General features: G+C 29.7%; 2 protein-coding genes across 3 annotated transcripts in view; both read left to right on the top strand.

The window, feature by feature from the left end:
* LOC101236852 (GON-4-like protein) overlaps window positions 1–20465 on the top strand; it is a 50037-nt gene extending 29572 nt beyond the window's left edge. Inside the window, exons 9-13 of the mRNA XM_065806204.1 lie at window positions 15154–16641; window positions 17393–17625; window positions 18150–19484; window positions 20024–20126; window positions 20333–20465. Of these exons, the coding sequence (XP_065662276.1) occupies window positions 15154–16641; window positions 17393–17625; window positions 18150–19484; window positions 20024–20126; window positions 20333–20350 (3177 nt within the window). The 3' untranslated portion in view covers window positions 20351–20465. The remainder of the gene's footprint in view (window positions 1–15153; window positions 16642–17392; window positions 17626–18149; window positions 19485–20023; window positions 20127–20332) is intronic.
* Window positions 20466–21141: 676 nt separating this feature from the next.
* The window catches only part of LOC100215991 (ATP synthase subunit s, mitochondrial), a 29600-nt gene continuing 24195 nt past the window's right edge, over window positions 21142–26546 (top strand). The window contains exon 1 of one of the 2 annotated variants that reach the window (XM_065806202.1): window positions 21142–21329. In XM_065806202.1, coding sequence (XP_065662274.1) covers window positions 21253–21329 — 77 coding nt within the window. In that variant the 5' untranslated portion in view covers window positions 21142–21252. The remainder of the gene's footprint in view (window positions 21330–26546) is intronic. The other variant, XM_065806203.1, reaches the window with a different exon arrangement.

Genomic DNA, 26546 nt, shown 5'->3' with positions numbered 1-26546 from the left:
TAAACCTTTTATTACTTCAGGGCTAAGAACATTTAATGCAGACCCAATGTCAATTTTTGTAAATCTGGGATTAATTTCAAGACTTATGCTGTATTTAACATCTTTCCCAGTAGTCCTGACTATTTATTTCCACATTTTGTTGGGCTGTCTAAACTTATAATTAAATGTCTTAACCCTAACATGTTTATGTAAAGCAGAGGTCGGCAAATTGTGGGCCGCCGCCCAATTGTGGGCCTTTGCTACATAATTTGTGTTTCCCAAGCCACCTAACTGCATAATATACAAAGTAGTGTAGTTTTGGGCCTTTTAGTTGTTTTCCAGGCTGTAAAAATTATAAAGCCTCCTTATAAAATACTCCCTAACACCAGATCTTGTCATTTTAGACATAGTAAAAAAATAATTTTAATGCACTCTAACACTGTAGCACTTTAAGACTTCAAATAAGATCCTTATACTTAAAAGTTAAATCATGATAAAAAATTACTCTACAAAAATAAAAACATTCAAATAGCACATCAAAAATAATAAGAACATTCGAATTTGTTCAGATCAATTAACTCAAACAACAATTTAATTAATTTAACGCTGTAAAAACTATTTCATATCAAATATACCAGTGGTAAAAGTTATCGTCTTTAGAATGTTTTTCGTACTTTTCTTAAATAAAAATACTACATTGTTTAGATTTTTTACGAAATAAGTATTATAAAAGAAATAGTCGGCAAATCTTTAATGTTTTAAATAACCGGTTTTTTAAGACGCAATATTTGGAAATTGAATAACCAAAAATTACTAGAGTATAACCAGTTATCGAGTGACCGGTTATCGAGTTTGGATACTTTACTCAGAAGTTGCAACTCTGATAAATACACACATTAACTTGCAAAGATATGCCAGGTAAACATGAAGCGAAGCATAAATATGCACGTCAGTGGAATGAAAAATGGGAGCTGATTTATTTCTTCACTGAGGGACCAAGTAACAATGCTCTATGTTTAATATGTAATGAGACTGTTAGTGAACTGAAAGGAACCAAGCTTGAACGTCATTTTGTATCAAAACGTGAATTGTACAATACTAAATATCCTCTTGATTCAACAACCAGAAAAATAAAATACGACTCATTGAAAAGCTGTTTAGAAAAACAGAAAAATTTATTTCAACAAATGTCTAGCAGTGTTGATTGTGAAACTCGTGCCTCTAATATGGTGTCATGGATATTAGCAAAAAACCTGAAACCATTTACTGATGGTGAAATAATCAAAGAATGCATGATTGAAGCATCAAAATTTCTTTTCCCAAATGATAAAAAAATTCATGACAAATTTCAAAGTATGCACTTGTCCGCGCGTACAGTTACTCGAAAAATTGAGAAAATGGTTGTTAATGTTTATGAACAATTGTCAAACAATCTGTCAGAAGCTGAATTTGTGAGTATCGCTCTCGATGAGTCTACTGACCTTGTCGGTAAAGCACAACTCTGTGTTTATGCACGTTTTATCACTACGAATTGTTGTTTATTTTAAGAACTGCTTGGAATTGAACCACTGGAAACAACTACAACTGGACAAGACATTTATGACAAATTCTTCAAAATATTAAAAAATAGAAAAGTGCCTCTTCAAAAAATATCTTCAGTTGTCACAGATGGCGCTCCTGCTATGATTGGAAAAATTCGAGGAGTTGTTACTTTGCTGAGAAATAGTGGTGAGTTTCCTAACAAATTTATGTCATATCACTGTGTGATACACCAGGAAGCACTGTGCGCTAAAGTTGCAACAATTGATGATGTAATGACAGCTGTAGTAAAAACAATCAATCATATACATTCCAATGCACTCAAACCGCGTTAATTTCGTGCGCTAATGGAACAAAATGAAGATGTACATAGTGATCTTCTTTTTCATTCAGAGGTATATAGACAAAAAATAAATAATTTACCATTACAATCAAAAATGTTTGTCAATTTTTTGCAGGTTAGGTGGCTATCAAGAGGAAATATTCTGAACAGATTTTAGGAGTGTTTGCCAAGTATACTGCAGTTCATGGTAACTCAAAAATTTTCATTCATTACAATGTCTATTGAAGAGTTTAAGTGTAAACTGGCTTTCCTTTGTGACATCACAACACAATTCAATGTTCTGAATAAGAGATTACAAGGCCGCCGTGTGCTGCTTTGTGATTTGATCAACCACATCACTGTGATTAAGACAAAACTTAATTTGTACAAAACTCAATTTGCATCTGGTAGTTGTACTCATTTTCCTACTTTAAATGAATGTCAACCATCAAGGGAAATATTATCGTCATTTTCATTAATAGTGACTGCTCTGTATGATCAATTTGAAAACAGATTTAATGAATTTGAAGACTTAAAAAGCATATGGTTTTTTTGTGTTATCCATTTGACTTTGATATGAATGATATTAGTATTCTAAAGGACTTTGAAGAAGCTGATATACAGAGGATGAACTAATTAACTTTCAATGTGACGACGAGTTGAGAAGAAAGGCACTAAAAAAAGATGAAGATGGCACTTTTGGTGAAAATTTAATTATTTTCTGGCATGCTGTCATGAAGGAACGTTTTCCAGTTCTTAAAAAACATGCAAATAGACTTATCTGTATGTATGGCACTAGTTACCAATGCGAACAAACATTCTCAGCCATGAAAATAATAAAAAATGTTTACAGAACAAGACTGACTGACACTCATTTGAATGACCTTGTGCTAGCTGCAACAACAAAATACTCACCAAATTTTTAATTGTGTTTTATGTGTTTTTTTTCTTAAGTATGTATTTTGTATTGATACAATTATTAGTTCTATAATCTAATTCTATACTATATTCTGTTATATAGGTAATATAACCTATTTTATATATAATTTATTTATTGCTGTGGGCCGCAACTAAAACAAGAATTTTGCAAGTGGGCCCCTTTAAAAATATGGTGCCGACCACTGATGTAAAGATCGCACACAATCCACACTACCTTCCCAACTAGTATTTACATTTGTACTGTCTCCTATAGCTTTTAGTTGTGTTCCTAAATTTCTTTCTATTAACCAGTTAACCAAGTGGTCTGCAATTACCTCAGCATGTTGTCTGTGATCAGTCTTATCAAGAACAAAATGAAATAGATATCTACCGCCTGGTTCAGTAACTACAGAACAATGTTCTTTCTTAAGAAGACCAGGGAAATAACTATCATCAGGTTCCATTAATACTTTTGTATTATCTTTCCTGCCATCAAAAAAAATTCAGGAAACCACATTATTTTCAAGATCTTTAATAGATTTATTATCTAATTCAGTTGCCAACTTCTCTTGCGCCCTTTTAATCTTGCTGTATTAATAATTATCAATGTATCATTCTTTGTTATAATTTTTGCATCTATAAGTGCTGCTGTTGCTATTTCTGCAGTTTCTTGTAAGCTAGTGTGATGCCTCATATTAGCAAGTGCAATGTTTGTTATGTCCATTCTGTTATAAACTTTTACAATATTATTGGAAGGTTCTGGTTCTCTAAAAATATTTGGTTCTGAGTCAGCTTTATTATTTTTTTCAATCTAAAAAAATAAATACAAGAATTAAACTTTTTGTTATTATCATCCAGTTAATGGTTTATAAAAAATCTAAAAAGTAAAAAAAAGATAATAAGATATTTTTATAAATAGCTATATCAACACTTAATTTCTCCAAAAATAGTTATATTAGAATTATTTACTAACAAACATTGCTTTGCACAGATTAATCAAGTAACATTTTATTGTTACTTGATTAATCTGTGCAAAGCAATTAATAATCTTTTGGAATTATTTGGTTGAGTTTTTCTTTTTTAAATTTTTCAACTCTCTTTTCTTATTGCTGTTGATAATCCTCTTTTCTCTTTACAGCTTGTTTTATTTTGTTGATTCTATTGTGTCAACTCCACCAATATAGTAATGTGCAAAACTTCCAACTTTGTCTCTCTGTGACTTGATAAAACTGAGTTCTATGACAGGAATTTTATTTTCACGTACACACAGAAAAACAAAATACGTCTTTATTTTAATGATTTTCAAAATATTAGCTAATTGAATACATAAAAACCCAAAAAAAATGTAAGTCAAAATAATAGCAAATTAAATACATAAAAAACCCCTAAAAATGTAGGTTTTTATGTATTCAAGTTGAATACATAAAATCCCAAAAAAATGTATGTATATATATAGATATAGATAAGGGGTAAACAAATTCTATATGTTGACCAGCCTCGCACCGCTTCTTCATCTATTATTGTTTCCAGTTTAAGATGTTGAATGCTGGATCTTCTTCACTCAATGCATGGGTTTTGCTTGTGTCTCTGTTTTTATGACTAGGCAACTCATTTTATTATCTCCTAATAAGGGTACAACTCTAAAATTCAGTTAATGGTTCTGAGGCCAGCTGGTAGTCAGGTTTCCCGAACTCTGTGGTAGCTCTCAGAGAGGCTGATTCCATCAACAGGTGTAAAATATCAGAGTACTAACAGTGCCATGTTACGTGTGGATGGTGTCCCTGTTTGTACTTTTGGTGTGCAATGTCAAGACCACATTTGGAGCCCTTTGTTACGGCTTAGAGTTTATTAATAGTAATTATTAATAGTAATATGCAAATGCTTGTACAATTAAATATTGTACTAAGTACTATCTATGCTTTAAGTCAAGTTCTTTAACAAATTTAAAAATAACTAAATTACAAAAAAAACCATCATCATCACCAAGTTCTCTAAATCTATCATTCATTAATATTCGTGGTCTTCGAAGTAACTTTTCTTCTGTTGAGTCTTGTTCTTTCTTCTGTCTTTTTTCTCTCTTCTGTCTTGTTCTTTCTTCTTGTTCTTTCTTCAGCCTTTCTTCTGTTGATCTCTTGCAAAGTTTATCAGACCTGCTTACTCTTTGTGAGATTAATTTGAGTTCAGCTGTCTCATCTTGTGAACTTAGTTTTGATGGTTATCTTCCTTTTATTCCTAAAGACTCCAATAGTCACATACTTGGCCTGGGCATTTACATTCATAAAAGTTCACCCTTTACTCGAAAAACTTTTTTTAGGGTCTGGAAACTAGGTTTGAATCCACAGACTATTCTTTTATGTGCTTTTCACTTTGTTCTATATCGATCTCCTTCATCTTAAGACTGCACTCTTTTTAATGTTATTTCTTATCAAGTTGACCAAGCCCTCTCTCTTTATCCATCAGCCAATATCATTGTTGTTGGTGACTTTATTTTGGCTCTAGTGTCAGTGACTCTACAGGGATTAAGGCCCTCAACTTTTGCCTTTCTTAATCTCTAACTCAAATAGCCAACTTTCCAACTCGCTTTACAGACAACCTGAATCATTTACCTTCTCGATTCGACTTGCTTAGCTACTTCTGATCATGGTTTGATTTCTCTGAAACTATTATCTCATTCTTTTTCATCATCAGAATCCCCCTATCATCATACCTCTTACAACTACCTTAAAGCTGACTGGGATTCTTTGATGACCCTTGGGTAGAAATCTTTCGTTTTCCTGCTGACAAATATGCTTCTTACATAATTTCATGGGTTCAGGCTGGCATGGAATCTTTTATTCCCTCTAGACAGTTCCAGGTCAAGCCTCAGTCTTCTTCATGGTTTTCCTCACATTGTGCTGCTGCAATTTCCAATTGAAACCATTTCTTCCATATCTATCAGCAAAACAATTTGATCTGACTTGTTTAACTATTGTTTTCTTCCTATCATAAGCAAGGTTTTTAAATCTTTAATTAACAAACACTTAATCTCTCAACTTGAATCTAATAACTTACTTTCTGATCATCAATATGGATTTTGATCTTCTTGTTTTACAGCTGATTTGTTAACAGTTACAACCGATAGGTTTTATCGTGCATTAGATCGAGGTGGAGAGGTTAAGGCTATTGCTCTTGACATTTCTAAAGCTTCTGATAAGGTTTGGCATTCTGTTCTTCTTCATAAGCTTTCTTTTTATGGTGTATCTGGTAACATCTTGAAGATGATTGAATCCTTCCTTTCCAATTGTATAAAAATTGTCCTCGATGGACAGCACTCTTCTTCATATCCTATGACTTCAGGGGTTCCTCAAAGTTCTATTCTTGGCCCTATACTCTTTCTAATTTATATTAACAATCTTCCAGATATTCTCACATCTAAGGTGGCATTGTTCACTGATGATGCTACCATTTATTCTTGTCGTGATAAGAAGCCAACACCCTCTGATTGCTTGGAGGGGGCATTTGAGCTTGAAAAGGATCTCACTTCTGCTACAGTTCACTGTGGCTGGTGAACTTTAATTCAGATAAAGCCCAATTTTTTTCAGCCAATCGTTATCGCAATAATTTAGATCTTCCTATATTTATGAACGGTGATGTATTTGATGAGTCATCTACTCTTCATCTTCTAGGATTAACTCTTACTTCCGATCTTTCTTGGAAACCATATATCAAATCATTGCAAAATTAGCATCTGGTAAGGTTGCATCTCTTTATTGTGCTTGACACTTTCTTACTCTGGATTCTATTCTCTATCTCTATAAATCTCAAATGCGGCCTTGTATGGAATACTGTTGCCATATCTGGGGCAGATCCTCTAATTATGCCTTTTCTTCTTTCAACAAGGCGCAAAAATGCATTTTAAACATGGTTGGACCTGCTCTTGCAGCCAACCTCCAACCATTATCACATCATTGTAATGTTGCTTATCTTTCTCTTTTCTATAAATACTATAATGGGCATTGCTCTAAAGAGCTAGCGTCTCTTGTGCCATCTACTAAAATTCATTCTCATGTTACTTGTCATTCAATTAAGTCTCATTCTTTTTTTGTGACTGTTCTTAAGTGCTCCAAAAACTCTTATTTGTGTAGTTTTTTTCTTTGAACATAAGTTTTTTGGAATTCGCTTCCTTTATTTTGCTTTCCTGAATCATTCAAATTGCAATCTTTTAAGTTGTCTGTCAATCGTTATCTTGCTCTACATACTTCATTTTTTCTCTTCCAGTAACTTCCAACTCTAATAATGGTTGCTTGCAGCCTTTTTGGAAGCGAAGATGTTGAAAAACATAAATTAAAGTTACAATGAATATAACAATGCAATGTAATGAAAATACCAACGCAAATCACATAACTAATATATAATAAAAATAACAATCCAAATCACATAACTATTATGTAATGAAAATAATAATTCAAATCGCATAACTATTATATAATAAAAATAATGCAAATCACATAACTAATATGTAATGAAAATAATAATTCAAATTGCATAACTATTATACAATAAAAATAATGCAAATCACATAACTAATAACAAAATAACAATGAAACTGATATAACTATTATAACTATTAGCGCCAATCTCGTTTAACTACAACCGATGCTAGAAGATTTTGAATATAGATTCAACCGCTGCTTTCCTTGTTGCCTACCTTGTGTCACTAAGAGGTTTCAGGCTTAAAGCAAATCTTTCCACCTTCCGATGTTTCTCTTCTTTGAGTAATGTTAACCTAGAAAATTCCTAATAAAAAATATGAATATGGATTATCTGGCTAAATTTCAAAAAGGTTTCGCTAGTTATATATTTTGCTATTAGGTAGATATAGTTATATATTAGGTAGATATTAGTTATATATTATGCTATTAGATAGAGCATTAGGGAGCATTAGGTAGAGCATTAGGGAGCATTAGGGAGAGCATTTGCTTCATTTGCACCACCTTCCCTGCATATTAAAGATTTAAATTTTGTTGAAAAATATGATTCAAAATTTACCGGTGAAAATTACCATAAAATGTTCCTGTATATTTTATCTTTTTTAGCACTACTGCCTATGCTAAAAGAAATCAATTACTTATCTTTAGATTATCTTACCAAACATTTGTCTAAGACAACACTTGCCATCTAAGTAAGTTTTTTTTATTTTGAGTAGTCTTAAAGATAAAAAAACAAAAAAGAAAAATACTGCAGGTCAAAAACAAAACTGTGATGTAAAAATTAAGTAATTGTTTTTAATTACAAAAACTCAACATAAACGATTTTTAAGTCTCCTCAACATAAACGATTTTTCAGTCTTCTTAACATGAATGATTTTTCAGTCTTCTTAACATGAATGATTTTTAAGTCTTTTCAACATGAATGATTTTTTGTAAATTAACATTTTAATCATTTTAATAAATCATGTAAATAAAATTGAATAAAATAAAGTTGAAATAACCATTCATTGAAAGTTTAAAAATAATTCCTTAGTGTGTATTATAATAGTAGATTTTATTTTTATTTATATTTTTTATAAATAAAAAAATATATTTTTTTCTCCTATATTTTAAGACTTCAAAATGTGTTTCTTTATGCTGTTATCAGCTATTGAATAAAAATTAAAAATATAAAATTTTTTTTGTAAAAGAATCAAGTGGTAGAAAAGGAAATTAAAAAAGAAAAAAATAATAAATAAAATAAGAAAATGATTTTTGAAATAAAAAGTTAAAATTCATTGATTACTAGAGTATCCTGATATTGAAGATTACTAGAGTATCCTGATATTGAAGATTACTAGAGTATCCTGATATTGAAGATTACTAGAGTATCCTGATATTGAAGATTGCTAGAGTTTCCTGATATTGGAGATTGCTAGAGTATCCTGGTATTGAAGATTACTAGAGTATCCTGATCTTGAAGATTGCTAGAGTATCCTGATATTGAAGGTTGCTAGAGTATCCTGATATTGAAGATTGCTAGAGTATCCTGATATTGGAGATTGCTAGAGTATCCTGATCTTGAAGATTGCTAGAATATTCTGATATTGAAGATTGCAAGAGTATCTTGATATTAAAGATTGCTAGAGTATCCTGATATTGAAGATTACTCCAGAATGTGGAAAGAAAGAATTAGTTTGAATGACTTTTATTGAGCATGATGTTTTCATTGTTCAATGAAATTTCAGTTTTTCTCGAAGGCAGAGATATATAACTATTTTTTAAAGAAATCTTTAGAAACTTTTAGTTTTTGGCTGAATTAATTTTTATTCTCCTCCTCCTAATCTATTCTCCTCCTGTGAGTAAAAAAAGATTTAAATAAAGTTAAACAAATTTTTTAAATCCCAAAACATTTTTCAAAGCTCTTTTTTAATGCATCAATAAAATCTATTTGCAATCTAATCCAAATACTCAAAGTCTTGTAAGTCAAAGTATTAACTGAAAACAGTCACAAAAAAATAGAAGAAATTTTTTATTCATTTTAACTTTATTTAAATGCAGTTATTTTAATCAAGTCCAGTAATAAATTTTTAAGACTATTTTAGTTTAGCCCAGAGTGGCAGAGTTGGAGTCTTAAAATTTTTCTTTTAAAGTTCATTTTTATTTTGACAATTTATTGTGGTTTTTAAATTTGTTGGGTGATGATCAAGTTATTCATTTGTGTACAGAATGATGATTTGTTGGGTGATGATCAAGTTATTCATTTGTGTACAGAATGATGATTTGTTGGGTGATGATCAAGTTATTCATTTGTGTACAGTATGATGATTTGTTGGGTGATGATCAAGTTATTCATTTGTGTACAGTATAATGATTTGTTGGGTGATGATCAAGTTATTCATTTGTGTACAGTATGATGATTTGCTATAAAAACAGTATTTTTATAAACACTTTTAAAGCATGTAAAGTAATTTCATAGAATATATATTTGATAATTTATATATTTTATATGTTTATATGTATGCTGATATATTAAGATTGAGTTAAGTATTGTTAATTTTGCATCTCTGCGGTGTCAAAATTTTTCTTCCATAAATGTTTGCTGCATTGCAATTGGATGTATAAACTTGCATTTAAGAACTTTGTTTATGAAATATTGTTCATACTTTAGGTACTATATAATAATGCAGTTCTTTACAAGACAGACTAATAGCAATTTAAATCTGTGTTTTTGTATTGTATATAAAACAGTCATCCTTGTCTTTATGTTTATTCAATTTAGTTGCAGCTGCTGTTTCTAAAATGTTTAATAAGTTCTAGAGTCTTCAATAGTATTCAATAATATCTGCAAATTGATTAAATTTTGAATTTAACAACACCACTGATATTAAGCACTCATATCAGTGGTAACTAACTTATTTTTTATGTAATTTTCCATTGCAATGCTACTTTCTAGTTTCGATATCAAATCCACTGAAAATAGTTGAATGTTTGAAAATAGTTATAAATACTAATTGCAAGATTACCCTTAAAGTAGTTTTTAATATTGAGTAGTTACTGCATTGTTACTTCATAATTGCTGCATAGTTACTGCATAGTTATATCATAGTTACTGCATAGTTACTTAACATGTTGCGTATGGAAAGCGAGTATACTCATTGAATGAAACTCTCCATACGTACAGACAAAGAGTATATTTGCTTGACTTTAAATGCTAATAATATTTTATTCTGAAGGTTTTATTCTTTAAAATTTCTTTCAATTCTTTTTTTTAAAAATTCGTCAGTTTAGTTTTGAAGTGAGAACATATATTTGTCTGTATTTTTTTGTTCTGATTCACTATTAAGTTAAGAGTTATTACAATAAAAAAAAAAGAGTTATAGAGCAAGGAAATGGTTGACAGAAGACTTATAAAGTTAAAAGTTGTATGAGTAAGGAAAATATGAAGATGGGAGAGAGTTCCAAAGGGTTAAAGTGTGGGGAAAAAACTACACAAATAAAAGTTTTTAGAGCATGCAGATACAAAGAATGAGACTTCGCTAAACGACAAGTCAAGTGAGAATGAGTTTTAGTTGATGGAACTAGAGATGATGGCTACCATGGTAGCTCCTTTGAGCAGCAACTATGGTAGTAATTGTAAAAAAGAAAAAGAGATGCAACTTTATGTCGATGGAAAGATGCAACTTTATGTCGATGGAAAGATGCAACTTAATGTCGATGGAAAGATGCAACTTTATGTAGATGGAAATAGGCTCAAGCTTAGCAGATAGAGCGGGTCCAACTACGTTTATAACGCATTTTTGGGCCTTGTCTAGAGAAAGTGCATCATTAGTAGAACCAGCCAAATTTTGATTTTAATATAAAGGGCACATTTTACACCTTTTAGGGGCAAGATATCATAAATATACATATTTAAGGTATATTTTCAACTATTTCTTTATTGAAAAAATTCAAGATTTATAGATAACATTTATATATAAGTATTATATATCATCTGCATCACTTGAAACTATTGATGCATCATCTGTTTTGATCAGTGCAGATTTCACTATTTGTTCTATGATTAAACTTTTTATAACATTCTTCCAAAACTTGAAAATTTTCTGAAAAATGGCAAAATTCTTTATTATTTAAAAATTTGGTATAAAGGTAAAAAGAATTATGTAACATCAATTTTAGGATAATGACTGTTTTTTTGTACTACAGTAACTGAGTTATTGTGGTCTCAGACAGTATTTGGTTTTTTTTTTATTTTCCATGGCAATTGGTAACTTTTATCATTTGTGAAATGCGTGCGTTGGATATGGTAAGCACATCTCTTTTGTCTTTCCATTTGCAAACTGTAACATTGTAATCATATTGTAATCATTATTGTAATTGTAACATCATTTTGTAATCTCCAAATTACCTCTCCTTTCTTTAATTTTGCATTTTTAACTGTCTCTGGGTTCTGTTTTGTCTTTTCTCCCTGAGTCCCTGTGATGTATGTTATTTGAGTAGATAGAAATTCTGTCAGAGAAACTGAATTATAGTAGTTGTCTTTAAACCTTATTTAATATAAAGATTTAATAGTTTTAATACATCAAAACCTTGTCCTCCATACGCTTCTACAGTAAGGAATAATCCATCATGGGTTCAGAATTCATAGAGTTTTATTCCATATTTATGGCGCTTATTCTTAATGTGTTGACAAAATACTAAGTGTTCACACCAAAGTATCATTGATTCAACAGTTGAAAGGTGTTTGAAAGGTGTTACCAGTTTGAGCATTACTTTGTTCAAATGATCCATAATCATTTGCAGTTTGCTTAGTTTATCATTCTTAAATTTAGGTTTTTCACCGAAGTTAAAGAAATGAATACTGACTCAAATTGTTCTCTTGTTAACAGGGAGGAGAAACGTTTGTTTTTATACTGAGTCTTTACTCCAATACTCTTTGTACGACGGTAGATAAATTAAATCATCTCATCAAAATTGACATCTTTTCAATAGTCTTTCAGCATACTCATTTGTTTTCTGTATACAAAGTATTCCGTAAGTTTTTTTTAATTTTTTTTATTTTTATAATTCCTCAAGGCCAAGAAGGCCACTGCAGATAAGGAGGCTACTTGTGGTTATAACCCTCTCTCAATTCTATAACTCCGAAACAGGAACCTTAGCGAACAAGGCTGCTGCGCAGAGAAACAAGTTGAGCACAGTACTACCAGGGACGTGGTGGGAATAGAACTTGGAACCTCTTGTTTATGAAGCGAGCTCTCTTCCACTACACCACATACTGCAAGGCATCTGTCTATAAAAATTTAAAGAAAAATGTTGAAAGTACATTCTCAGGAACATCCAGATTCAATCCAGGTGTTTCATTGAAAATAAAGTTTTCATAATTGGTGGATCTTCTTTTGTTATTTTCATAATCCTTACTTATTGAGTCAAGTCATTTAATAATGGTAATCTTCTATAACCTCTCCTAGTTTGAATTCCAGCTATTGTTCGGAGACTTCTGGTATTTCCACCTCTTGTGCAAATGCATCTTTGTAATTAAGAATCAAAATTAGGAACAACAGCTACAGAAATAGGACTTCTTTAATAATCTTGATCTGGATCAGAGTCTAATTCAGAATAAAATGATGTTGCCTCATCACATGATTCCACCTCTATCACATCATTCTACCTCTATCACATGATTCCACCTTTATCACATGATTGCACCTCTATCATATGATTCCACCTCTATCATATGACTCTACCTATATCCCATGGTTCCACCTCCATCACATGATTTCACCTCTTCTAATTCAGTTCAAAAGCCTCTAAAGCATTAAAAAAAAAAAAATAAGGATAAATAAAATATAGTTAAATAATTAAATAATGAAATAAATAAAATAATAAAAATAAGCATTACCATGTGGAAGCTGTACAATGACTTTTTTTTTGATGAAATTCATAATTTACACCACAGTAACTTCACTTTTATTTCTAACAGTAATAAAGCAATTCAATTGGCTTTTATTTGTGACGAGTATACTTGTTTTACTTGTTTTCCTTTTATAAAAACTTTCATACTTACTACAGAAAAAATGCTTGTCATTAGTATATTAGTTTTCTTAGTGCGCATAAAATTATGTTCCGCACTACATTTGATGAGTATACTCGTCATCAATAGTCAATAAAAGTAATAATGAAAATATTATTTTTAGAACTTTAGAATTTAATAAAAAAATATTTGGTTTGTGAGTTCATAGTGCCAATTATCCAACAAATTTTAGCGACAACAACTAAATATTGCTCCATACACAATGTGTTAAAATGTTAATTACAGTAGTTATAACTTCAGTTTAGGACTTGCAAAATTTTGTGTTATATAACTTGGGTTTGGGTGCTGGTGGCAATAGGGTTTAGATGCTAATGAATTACCAGTAAGGTGTGTCATACTTTTTGAAAATTGAATTTTGCTTTGCATAACTAAAAAAAGGGTGAGGTTTATCATTGAAAGTTCAATACTGGTAACTAGTCAAAAAAAAAAAGTTTTAGCTACTAGGAAATCTGTGACAGTGATAGTGTTTTACCTTTTGGTAAAACACTGTTTTACCTTTTAAAAACTTGTGACCTATTTCTAAAGCAATAATTCATTTTTATAAAAACAGTATAACGGATTGTGACACACCCCCACACCCCCCTGCTCACTGCTGAAAGTGTAAAAATGAGATGAAGAAGGTAAATGTGTTATAGAACTAAACATAAAATGCTTCTTTATAAATTCATGAAACATATTTACTGGCACAATAAAATACAGTACAATATTATAATAAAGATTATTTCTTAAACATTGTTAAGCAAATAAAGTTCTGTTTGGATTGATAATGCGGCATTAATTTCTGAGATAACTCTTATCCTTTAATCCAACCATCTCTCCTATCTTCTGTCAAAACATTTTCACATAAGCTAAGTGACCTTTTTTTTACACATCTTTCGACAGCTTGAGTGTGGCAACACCAGTTTGGTACAATCATTGGTTAAAAAAAGTACTCTACGATATTTGTAGTTGTCATGCAACAAATAAATAGTTGTTCAAAAGCTTCGTTCTAAGATCTTTAAGAAAAATTGCTTTAGTGTTGATATCTGGTGTCCTTCTTAGTCTAACAGTTAGATCTCCTAGTTGTACATTTTCATCGCCTTATCCTAATCTAAGAATTTTATTTACACTAAAACTTCTCTCTTCTTTATTCTCAGAACAAAGCATAGTTTGAATAATAGACAAGGCATACCAAGCAGATCACTTAATAGTTGGAATGACTATACTCTGAATATCTAGTTACTGGTGTTGAAGCAACTTAGTCTGTTAAAGCAACTTAGGCTGTTGAAGCAACTTAGGCTGTTAAACACGTGTTGGTCCTTGTATCCAACTCTGCTTAACTTTGATGTTAAACCAGACAGGAAAATACACTCCTGCAATATACTCTACAAGTTTCAGAAGATTTTGGGCTGCATTGTCTTGAAAACTATGATGAGATGACCCAAATTCTACAGATTCTATTGGGTGTTGTTAACCATCTGGCTATGTTAACAGGGCCAATTTTAAGAAGTTCTAATTGCTGAGGAACATGACCACTTTGTGTAGCTTTAAATATTTGATAGCCATAATAATGCCAATGGAAAATATGATTTTTTAAGTTTTGACCTGAGTATGACACATCCTACTACCCAGTCAAAAAATTCTTTAAGCTTTTGGAACAAAAAAAAGTCAGGTTTTACACCCATTAAATTAAAATAGACAAGTTAAAGAATATTTTTAGTTGTGGATTGTTTGTTATTTTTCCTTTTTTTAAATCCTACAGGACCTATAGGTTCTTTTAGCTAGAATAATGGAATAATATTTTTTTAAAGAAAATTTTTATATTATACATTATATAAAAAATAGTATATTATATAGATTTTTTTTTTCTCCCCTAGAATCATGAACCTGCTGTTGACTCCAATCTGTTGAAGCCTTTCATTGATTCTTGTTCCTTTGTTGAAAGCAGTAAGAGTATTCCTTTTTGTACATTAAAGGATCTACCTCAAATAAATTCAACTTCTGAAAATTTAATAAATAGTGAAAATATTTTTGTTTCTCCTCCTGAGACTTTTTCTGTAAATTCTCTTAATTTGGACCAATCCAAGTGCGCTGCTCTTCCTTCCACTATTGTTTACTCTACTTCAACTTCTACTATTAATAATGCAACTCTCCAGTTGTCAAATGAAAAGTTAAATGAAGCGTTTCAAACCAGCAGTCATTCAACAACACCTGTTCATTCTTCAACACCCAATCTTGAAAAACATGACATAAATATGAAAACTCCTGATGATATTCACGATGTTTTTTCACTAAATATTTCAAGTGAAGCTCCAGTAGTAAGCAAGTCCCAATCTAGTTTACAGTTACCATATGTCTCACTAGTTAATACTAATAATTGTATTCAAACCCCAGAGAAGTCTAAAGATAAAGACGTATTAAAAAAATGTTTGGTCTACACAGATTTGAGTTTACAAACCCCTCAAAAATGTGGAGTGTTTACACCTCAAAAAATTAATTTAAGTTCTGAAGCTTCAGATTTATCACAACTTTGCTTAGATTCTACTTTAATAAAAATTGATGAAAACTCCCCTCCAAAAATTCTTGAAGATAAACCAAAAGATGTTATGGATTGTGAGAATCAATTCCAGAACAATATAAACTCTACAAATAAGTTTTTAAATGATTCAAATAATTTACTACAGCCACATGATTTGCTCTCTCATGAAAACACTTCAACCCTAAATGAAAATATAAAAGAAAGTGCATTTTCTCCAGAAAATAAAATTAATACTGAGTTAAACAATGAAGTTAAACAGGGAAGTGATTGTTTACATGATGATGTCCATTTAAATAATTCTGATGTTCAAACAGATAAAAAGCTTTCTGAAGATATTAGTTTGTCTATTTATTCTTTACAAAATAATTCCAAGTTACAATCTACAGAAATTGAAAATAAAGAGCTGTTACCTATAAATACTTGCTCCTCTGGTAACTCAGTCAGTTTAAATGATAAAGAAGTAGCAGATATTCTGCAAATGGCTAATTTGTCTACAAAGCAGAAGATTTCTCAAAACAAACAAAAAGAGATAAAAAACAAACCAAGAAAACCTAGAAAGGTAAAGGAAGTGTTCAATTTTTCTGAAAAGCTTATTGAAAAAGGAAGAGATTTGACTTATATTTATTTAAAAAGAGTGAAAGAAACATTAGTAGGCAAGCCTGAGATAGCATCTCAGTTTCATCTTATAATGCAAAAGTTAGACACTAAGGAATTAAATAGGTTGGATGCATATTATCGAATTTCTAATCTTTTTGTTGATTATCCTGAGTTAATTGATAATTTTGCTGGTTTTCTTGAGCAACATGAAGCTCGCCATGTAGGAAAGGTAATTTTAGAATTAAAAATAGATTTTTAATTATATGTGTAATTAGAGTAATAGATTGGCTAATTAAATTTTTTTTATCTTTTAATTGGCTAATTAACTAGTCAATTTGCTGTTGGTTGGTCATGTCTTTTAATTGGCTGTATTTGTTAACTTCATGGAAATAAATTTCTTAATGACAAGTTTTTTACAATTAAAATTAAAAATTGGGCAGTTAATTTATGCTCTCCTTTATCTTTTTTATAACTGTTTGATGTTTCTATATGTAGTGAAGTGTATGTTTTAAAAAGGTTATTTTCTAGGAAAAACTTATGTATTTATTTTCCGTATTTCACCACTTAATTATTTAAATTTACTGTTTTAAAACTTAATGATGATAAGTTTAAAAAACATAATGAAAAATGATGAATTTAAAAAGCCAAACTTTTTTTATTTGATAATCAACACAACTTTAATTTAATTTTGGTTTTATTTCTCTGTCATATCTTCAATATTATTTGATATTTAAGAAAATTTTGTTAGATAATGGATCTGAAATTTAATTTAATAGTCCAATTATTGGATTAAAAAGTTGTTTAAAAAAACATGACAGCTTTAATAAAAGATTTTATTTGTTTAAAATACAGCCATTTAATTGTTTACCTTATATGCTCTTAAGCCATTTAGTAGATTGTTTATCTTATATGCTTTATCTAATTTTTGTATTTGATGCAAAAAATATTAAAATTTTTCTACAAGTCTTATATGAATTTAGTTTTTGCAATGGCTCTCGTATGAGCAAGTTCTTCGATTTCATCTATGTTGTGAGCAAGCTTTTGTTAGCCAACCAGGTTGGTACAATAAAATCATTCAAAAGATTGTTGATGTGTTTGAGGTTTCCCTAAATTCTAAATATATAGTTGATACAATTACTCCCATGTTCAAAGGAAATACAGCTCTTGTTCACCAGTTTATAAAGATGTTTCCAGATCTCTCACCGCCACCTTTGTAAGTTTTTTTTTTGGTAGGCAGGTTATAATATTTCCGGCAAAAATTACTGGGAACTTATTGGTGATATTGTTGTTATAACTTTATTATAAAATAGTAAAGCAATATTATATTTTAATATATTTAGTTCAATTGAGTTCTTAATATTCTTTTTATTCCCAGTTACTCTTGTAGTAAGCTGTTGTTACTTTTTTTTGTTTTTAGTTTTTAATTTTTAACTCAGGATAATTTTTTGTCAGTAGTTGATTTCTACCAAAATAAGGTTGCTTAGATTTTAAAAAAAGATATTTTAAAACAAAAAATTTCAAAAGTTTGTTTGTTTTAAAAAACATTCTTAATGTAAAATGGCGAAGGTTACTACAAAGGCAAGGCATTTACTCCCTTTCTGGAACTCCTGAAAAGAAGCATAGATTAATAATAATAAATTATATAAATTTATTAAACACTAATCAAATTAATAATATATAATAAAATTAAATATCTGTACAAAAATAATTAAGTATCATATATTAACTTAATTGCAGTGATGATGATGATTTTGAAGTCATTGATTTTGCAGCTGTAAAAAATGGAACGAAAGATATAGATGACTTTGAAGAAATTTTGTATCATGCTGAAACAGATGAAAATGTTACATTCCAAGATGATGTCAAAAACAAACAAAACTCTCAAACAAAAAAAGGCTCGTCTAAATTTGTTACCAATAAATCAAATACCAATGTAACTGCTCGTAAACTAAGCCAACTTGCCAGAAAAAAAAAAGGAAGTCATAATAATAAGAAAAACAAATCGGATAATATTAACTGTTCAAATGAATTGAATTTTATTGAAAATGTCTCATCAGAGGATGAAGGAGTTAAAAAATTACCAGAAGAACAAATTAAAATTAATATGCCTAACTGCAATGAAATTCAAAGTAATAACAGAAATCAATCATCTGAGGTAATTAAATCTTGTGATATATTTAGTCAAAGTAACCAGGTAGTTAAAACTGAACAATCATTACCAGATCTTTCATCAAATGACATTCACTTTGAGATTATATCATCTACAGCTAATGAGACTGTACTATCTGATTCTTCACAACATTCTTTATGCTCTGCGACAAAAAGTCAAATAGCCAGAGAAATGAGTTTAGAACAAGTCGATTGTCAGCTTATTAAAAACGTAATACTTCCTAAAAAGCATAAGGCTAAGAGAAGACTTGATAAAAGTGAATTAATTACTCTAAGTAACCAAACTGATTTAATGAAGACAGTTTTCTCTCCAGATATGTCTCAGGTATTTGATAAAGAATCCTATTCTCTTTTTGAAAGAGAACCTGTACCTCAAACTCCGTGCCTTTTAACACAAGACAGTTTGATATCTAACAACTCATTTGATAAAGAGAAAAATGAGAGATCTATTGTAGAAGTTAATAATGATAACTTTGATTGTGGGTCCTGTGAATTAACCTTTCCAGATACTTTATATGGAGATATTAAATCATCGTATGATGATTTAAGTTTCAAAGGGAAAATAGTTTCTTCAAGTAAATTAGAAAACTCTACAACTTTTGAGAAACCAGCAGAATTTATACATTACACTCAAGTGCATACTGAAAACATTGATGTCAAGCCTTCACATGAATTATTAGAAAGGCCTTTACACCAGTCACAAGTAAAATCTTCCCAGGAGTTATCAATTTCATCTAACTTCTCATCTAATTTTAAATCACATTCAGATAACTTTTTGAAAAGTTCAAAAACTTTAGATGTTGAAAGCTGTTGCAATGAAGAGAAACAACTATATAACTTATATGAAGCTGAGAAATCATTCACAGAGCTCCCGATCAACAATCAAAGTGTGATATGGAAGAAGTAAGATAAATTTTTTTTAAAAACAAATGAAAATATAAATATCCAAAAAAGTTTTATCAAGGATCTTAAAATACTTTGTTGTTTTTTTTAAATTTATTAAAAATAAAAATTTGAGACAAATTAAACTTACTAAACTGGTCAAATAGAAGGATGAATAGTAAAGTGACCAACACCATTTGTCAAAAATGACCGATCGGTAACATGACTTAATTTAAAAATCTTTTAATTTAAATGGCAAAAAAATACTTTTTTTTTTTTTCCTAGTTTAAGATTATAAAATTGATTATAAATAGCTGATTTACATAATAAGTTCTGACCAATTTTTTTTTTTTTTTTTTTTGATTTAAAATTTTATTACATTTTTTTGCTCAAAGTACCACAATGAATACTAGTAATCATGGTGACATTTTAAGTTTTATATTAAACCTTTACAAAGTATTTTAGGATTACTTTTAGGATCCCTTTACAATATTCTCTTTTCATAAATATGTTTAAATTTTAAAAAAATTTAGCAATGTTTGATATAAACATTTTTACAGAGAAGAAGACATGGTTATTTTGACCATCCTACAATCGCTTGGTGATAATGAAAATTCCTTTAGAAAAATTACTGAAACTTTAGAATCAAAATCAGATACTGAGGTGATTATATAATAATTTTTTTAAAAATCTATTTCTGTTATAAAGCCTTTTAGCCATTAACATCAATTTTTAGAAAAATTTTTAGAAAAAAAGTCTGCCACTGCAGACTGTTTATATTTTTAGTTATTTATATGAATAATTTATTGATAAAATATTTAAAAGCATAATGCAATTTGATACTGTACTTTTTTTTTCATTTCAATTAGGTAAAGAATCGAATATAATTTCTATTATATATTTTAAATGATTCTATACAAGACGATTCCAATCAATCAATGAGTGTTGATAGTGATGAATCTAATTAATATTTAATGATTTCCATTAAAAAAAAAAAAGAAATTTATTTATATATTTGTATATTTACATATATACGCACACACACACAGATATATATATATATATATATATATATATATATATATATATATATATATATATATATATATATATATACATATATATATACATATATATATATATATATATATATATATATATATATATATATATATATATATATATATATATATATATATATATATATATATATATATATATATATATATATTATGTACAGTATGAATCTTTATATATATTTTTTTAAATTCAAGTTTAAAGAATGATTTTTCTTTTTCCTTTTTTGTAAGTTAAGGAAACTTTAGATAAACTTTTACAATGAATACAACTTTATAGGCTCAAATAATATTCAATTTTTGACACTCTAAAAATCTTTCAAAATATTTTGGTTTGATTATTTCTATTTCATTTTTATATTTTTGTTTATAAATATATTTGCTTATTTAAAATTTGCATCAAGTTCTGTATTTTTATTTTTGTTTTAAGACTAGTATGAGATAAATGAAAAGTTTAGGCACTAGGTTGACAATATTAATGAGCGTATAATAGATAATTGATTATTTGAATTTTTTTTATTATTGGTTAGTTATAAGCATATTTGATGTAATTGTTTTTGAAAAAATTCAAATTTATGCTAAACTAATATTTAGGAAGAAGTTTAAAGTTTTTTTCTAAAAAAATGTCAAGATAAATGTTTTAAGTTTTTATTTGAAGCTTTGGATAAATTCAATGTTTGAAGTTTTTATTTAAAGTTTGACAAAGTAATTTGATGGCAGCATGCAGGTTCATTCAATCAAAGAATGTAAATCGTTTCTTTTATTCTTGGCTCATTGAGGTGTTTAACAGGTATGCTGAGATTATTTATTCTTTCTTTTTTTTTAATTATTAAAACAGGAGTTATTTAAAGTGATCCTGTGACTAAAGTTGTCCTGAGGTTTTTACTGTAGTTATCTTTACTGCATAAAAAACAGACAAAAGTTATTTTAAAAGCAAAAAAGGATTCATTTTTTTTTACTATATTGTAGGTTTTAATAGCAAAAAAGGAAAAAGAAATTAAAAGATGTAAAAAGTTAAAACTTTAGAGCTAAAATATTTTAAAAACAATCGTTTGTAAAAAACTAATTATAAATTGGTTCATGCTAAAAAAAAGTTCAGACATAAAAGAGTTCAGAATGAAAAGTTCAGATCAATTGATTAATTCTCACTAGAATCATTAAAACTATTACACCCATTAGCTCCATCCTAAACCTTGTTAGTCTTAGTAAACTCTATTTTTTTATAGTTTTGTGACTGATCTCTTTATATCATAAAATTCTGCTTCAGAGTAGAACTTTGTGACTTTCTGCTTCAGTCAAAACTTCACTTTAGTTCATGCGAAAACATTTTTTTTTATACAGCGACTTGTTCAGCAATGGAAATTGTTCTGTTTTTGTATTTCAAACCCTTTGGATAAAATGAAGTTGCAATGAAAAATGTAAGTGTTCATCTTGTAAGCAATAACAAAAAATTATTGAGAAAAAAAAATAACTGAGAAAAAGTTCCAGAACTTCACTCAGTTCAGCTTGTTAACTGTTATAAAATAAAAGCTCTGTTATATGATTAATGAAAGTAATAAGGTAAGGACTGTAAGGTATTACTTGACATTAAGGTTGGACAAGGAATAAGTAAGATAATGCTGTTGATATATTGATGCGTCTCGATAAGTCTGGTCTTTTCCATAAATTGACTTCATATGGTATATAAAGATATCAAATCACTCCTTTTTAAACACATAATTATAGTTGTACTCAAAGACCAGCGCTCTTCATTTCAATTAACTTCTGGGGTACCACAAGGTTTCCTCTTTAATCTTGTGTTGTTTTTTGTCTATATTAATGATCTTCTTAACAGTTTTTTATTTAAAGTAAAAAAAAAAATTCCTGTATATGTATATATATTTTACTGTATATGTGTGTGTGTGTGTGTGTGTGTCTATATATATATATATATATATATATATATATATATATATATATATATATATATATATATATATATATATATATATATATATATATATATATATATATATATACATATATATATGTTGCTCTTCATCCTCTACATAAATGACCTACCGGACAACATAGCTCACCACATCAAGATATATGCCGACGACAGCAAAATACTAGGTGTCATCAAAACAGAGAAAGAAAAAGCACATCTCTAACTAGGCATTAGCAAAGCAGTAGAATGGTCCAAAAAGTGGAATCTAATGCTCATCAACTTGGACAAATGCAAATCGATGCACATAAATCGCTCCAACAAATCAGTCTATGTCTACACATAGACTGATCAGATGGGAATAAGACAAGAACTGGGTACAACTTTAGTTGAACAAGATCTAGGTGTTTTCTTGTTTCAAAAGACTTAAAAGTCAAGCATCAAGTTGAAGCAACAGCTGCAAGAGCAAACCAGGTACTTGGTCAGTTTAAGAAATCCTTCAGAAGCGGAGGTCTCATACTTTGGAAAGTTCTTTGCAAATCGTATGTTAGACCACACCTTGAATTCGCAATCCAATCGTGGTTGCCACATCTGAAGGGAGACATCAAGAAAGCATTCAAAAGCGTGCGATGAAGCTGATCACAGACATCAAACATAAGTCATATGAAGAAAGGCTTAGAGTTCTAGGCCTAACCAAACTAGAAGATGGACGAGTTAAAAACGATTTAGTTCAGCAATATAATATTGTGCATGGCGTTGAGAAAATTGAATTTGTTGTGCCTCAAGTCTACGCGCAAATATTTTCCCAGTATAACCTTTGTGGCAATAACTTAAGATTTACTAGGTCATTAGTCAAGAACTGTGTCGATAAAGAAAAGTTCTTTACAAACTGTGTAGTCAATGCTTGGAATGCTTTACTTTCAAGCATTATTAACTCCTTTTCAACTGACGCATTCAAAAGCCAATTTGACGCACTAACAGTATAAGCATAGACACATCATGTGTCCAATATTTGTCAGCATGGAGGTGCCTGGTGCTGCACCTATCACCAATATATTATAAACATTTGGACTAAAATATTATAAATATTATTGATTTCTGAATAAACAAACAAGTATATATACAGTATTGTGAATATGTTTTAGACCACTTACATTTTTTCAAAAAATCCTGGAGAATTCTTCTCTTATATTTAAGTTTGTAGTTCTATATCTTATTAAAACACATGTAATTCACACAAAATATGGAACAATTACAAACTTTTTAATGTCAAATTTCATAAAAAACTCCAAATATCTACTATATCCTCCTTTTGCCTTAATCACAGCCAATATTTGCCGGGGAATAGATTCATACAAATTTTTTATAAAATCCTGGGGTATGTTGTGCCATTCTCTTTGAAGTACTTCAAAATATTCTTCAGCATTTCAGAGAACATGTTTGACCTTCTTTCTGTCCAGTTAATCCCAAATATGCTTAATTATATTTAAATCTGGACTCTGGGGAGGCCAGGTCATTAATTCCAGTACTCCTTTCTCTGTCATTTCATTTAAATAATTTTTTGCCACTAGGGAACAATGTTTTGGGTCATTGTTCTGCTGCAGAATAAAATTATGACCTACTAGTGACCATTCCAGAAGATACAGCATGGTGACTTAAGATATCCACATAACGTTCCCTGGTGAGTCGCCCCTCTATTTTGATCAAATCACCTACTCCAGATAAAGATAAACAGCCCCAAACTTGTATAGAGCCTCCTCCTTGTTTAATAGTAGGGTTTAAACACTTAGGCTGATAAGCTTCTCCAATTCTTCTTCGAACATATTGGCGTCTTCTTGTTCCAAAAATTTCCAATTTGGACTTGGCGAATTGGTGTACATAACCCAATTAAACATTTCCTGAGCCCAATTTTTGTGTTGTTTTGCGTATTTAAGTCGTTTTTCTTTATTGCCACACCGTAATAATGGTTTTCGAATTGCAACACACCCTCTTAACCCCGATTTGAGTTGGTGTCGTTGAATACAAGAAGAGCTGACATTTTCTCCAGTTGCTGTGTTAATGTCCTTTGTCAACTCAGTTGATGTTTTTTTCCTATTTCTTAAAGAATGTGTTTTTAAATATTTATATTCATTTTTTATTAGCTTTGGAGGTCTTCCACTTTTCTTTATATCTTCAAGGAAGCCAGTTTCTTTAAATTCTTTAATGATTTCTGCAACAGCAGTCTTCGAATATCCTGTTTTGGACAAAATTTGGCGCTGCAAATAACCTTCTTCATGAAGCACAATAACTTTTTGTCTCTATTAAAGATATTTAATTAATACCCATTTAATTAATCTAAAAATGCAAACTAAACATTTAAAAATAAAATAAACATTTAATTTATCTAAAAAATTGTAAATGCGTCTAATTATACAAGTGGTCTAAAACATATTCACAGTACTGTATATATATATATATATATATATATACATATATATATATATATATATATATATATATATATATATATATATATATATATATATATATATATATATATATATATATATATATATATATATATATACATTCTATTATCTCCTAATGAGAGTACAGGTCAAAAACTCAGTTTTATGGTTCAAAGGCGGGCTAATAGTCCGGTTTCCCGAACTCTGTGGTAACTCTCAGAGAGGCTGATTTCATCAACAGCTGTAAAATATCAGAGTACTAACAGTGCCATGTTACGCGTGGATGGTGTCCCTGTTCGTACTTTTGTGTGCATTGTCGAGGCCACATTTAGAACCCTTTGTTACGGCTTAGGGTTTATTATTAGTAATTATTAATAGTAATAGTAATACGCAATTGCTTGTACTATAAAATATTGTTTGAGTACTATCTGTGCTTTGAATCAAGCTCTTTAACAAATTTAAAAATGGCTAAAGTACCAAAAACTATAAAACAAAAAAAACCATCATCATCACCAAGTTCTCTAAATCTATCATTCATTAATATGCATGGTCTTCGAAGTAACTTTTCTTCTGTTGAGTCTTATCTCTTGCAAAGTTCACCAGACCTGCTTGCTCTTTGTGAGACTAATTTGAGTTCAGCTGTCTCATTTTGTGATTTTAGTGTTGATGGTTATCTTCCTTTAATTCATAACAACTCCAATAGTCACATACTTGGCCTGGGCATTTACATTTTTAAGAAATCACCCATTTGTCGAGAAACTAGGTTCGAATCCACAGACTATTCTTTTATGTGCTTTCGTTTAGCACCACTTCACTCTTTTCGCCTTTCTATTTGTTCTAATTCACCCTCCTTAATCTCAAGACGACACTCTTTTCAAAGTTATTTCTGATCAATTTGACCAACCCCTTTCTCTTTATCTTTTTGCCAATATTATTGTTGTTGGTGACTTTAATGCTCATCACACTGAGTTGCTTGGCTCTATTGCCAGTGAATATGCAGGCGTTAAGGCCCAAAACTTTTGCCTTTCTCAATTACTAACATAAATAGTCAACATTCCAACTTGCTTTCCAGACAATCAAAATCATTTACCTTCTCTACTGGACTTAGATACTACTGGACTAGTCAGTGCTCAGTTTCTCCACATGCATCCTTAGCTGCTTTTTATTATGGTTTGATCTCTCTAAAACTATTATCTCATTCTTGTTCATCATCAGAATCCCACTATCATCATACCTCTTACTACTACCTTAAAGCACTCTTTCCGTGGATTTCTTTGTGATGACTTTTGGGTAGAAATCTTTTGTCTTCCTGCTGACAAATGTGCTATTAACATAACTTCTTGGATTCTCAATTCTCCAGAAAACAGATTGCTAGAAACCATTATAAAAAGGTTTAGTCTAATGCCAAAGCCCACTATTCTCAGTTCATGAAATCTTGTATTTTATTTCAAAAATTAGGCTTTTGTGACTTCTGGAAAATCTTTAACAGTATCAATAATAAAGGCAAATCTTTTATTCCACCTCTCTTGTATAGTTCAGATTTTGTCACCTCACCTAAAGACAAATCTGAATTGATTGCTAAGAACTTCAATATTTAAAGTGATTTCCTACTTAGACTCTTCTTCAGTTTGCG

This window comes from Hydra vulgaris, chromosome 09 (genome assembly GCF_038396675.1).
Source record: "Hydra vulgaris chromosome 09, alternate assembly HydraT2T_AEP".
In the NCBI taxonomy this organism is placed as follows: Eukaryota; Metazoa; Cnidaria; class Hydrozoa; order Anthoathecata; family Hydridae; genus Hydra; species Hydra vulgaris.
Note: the sequence above shows the minus strand (reverse complement) of the source record. Positions and strands in the feature narration are given on the sequence as shown.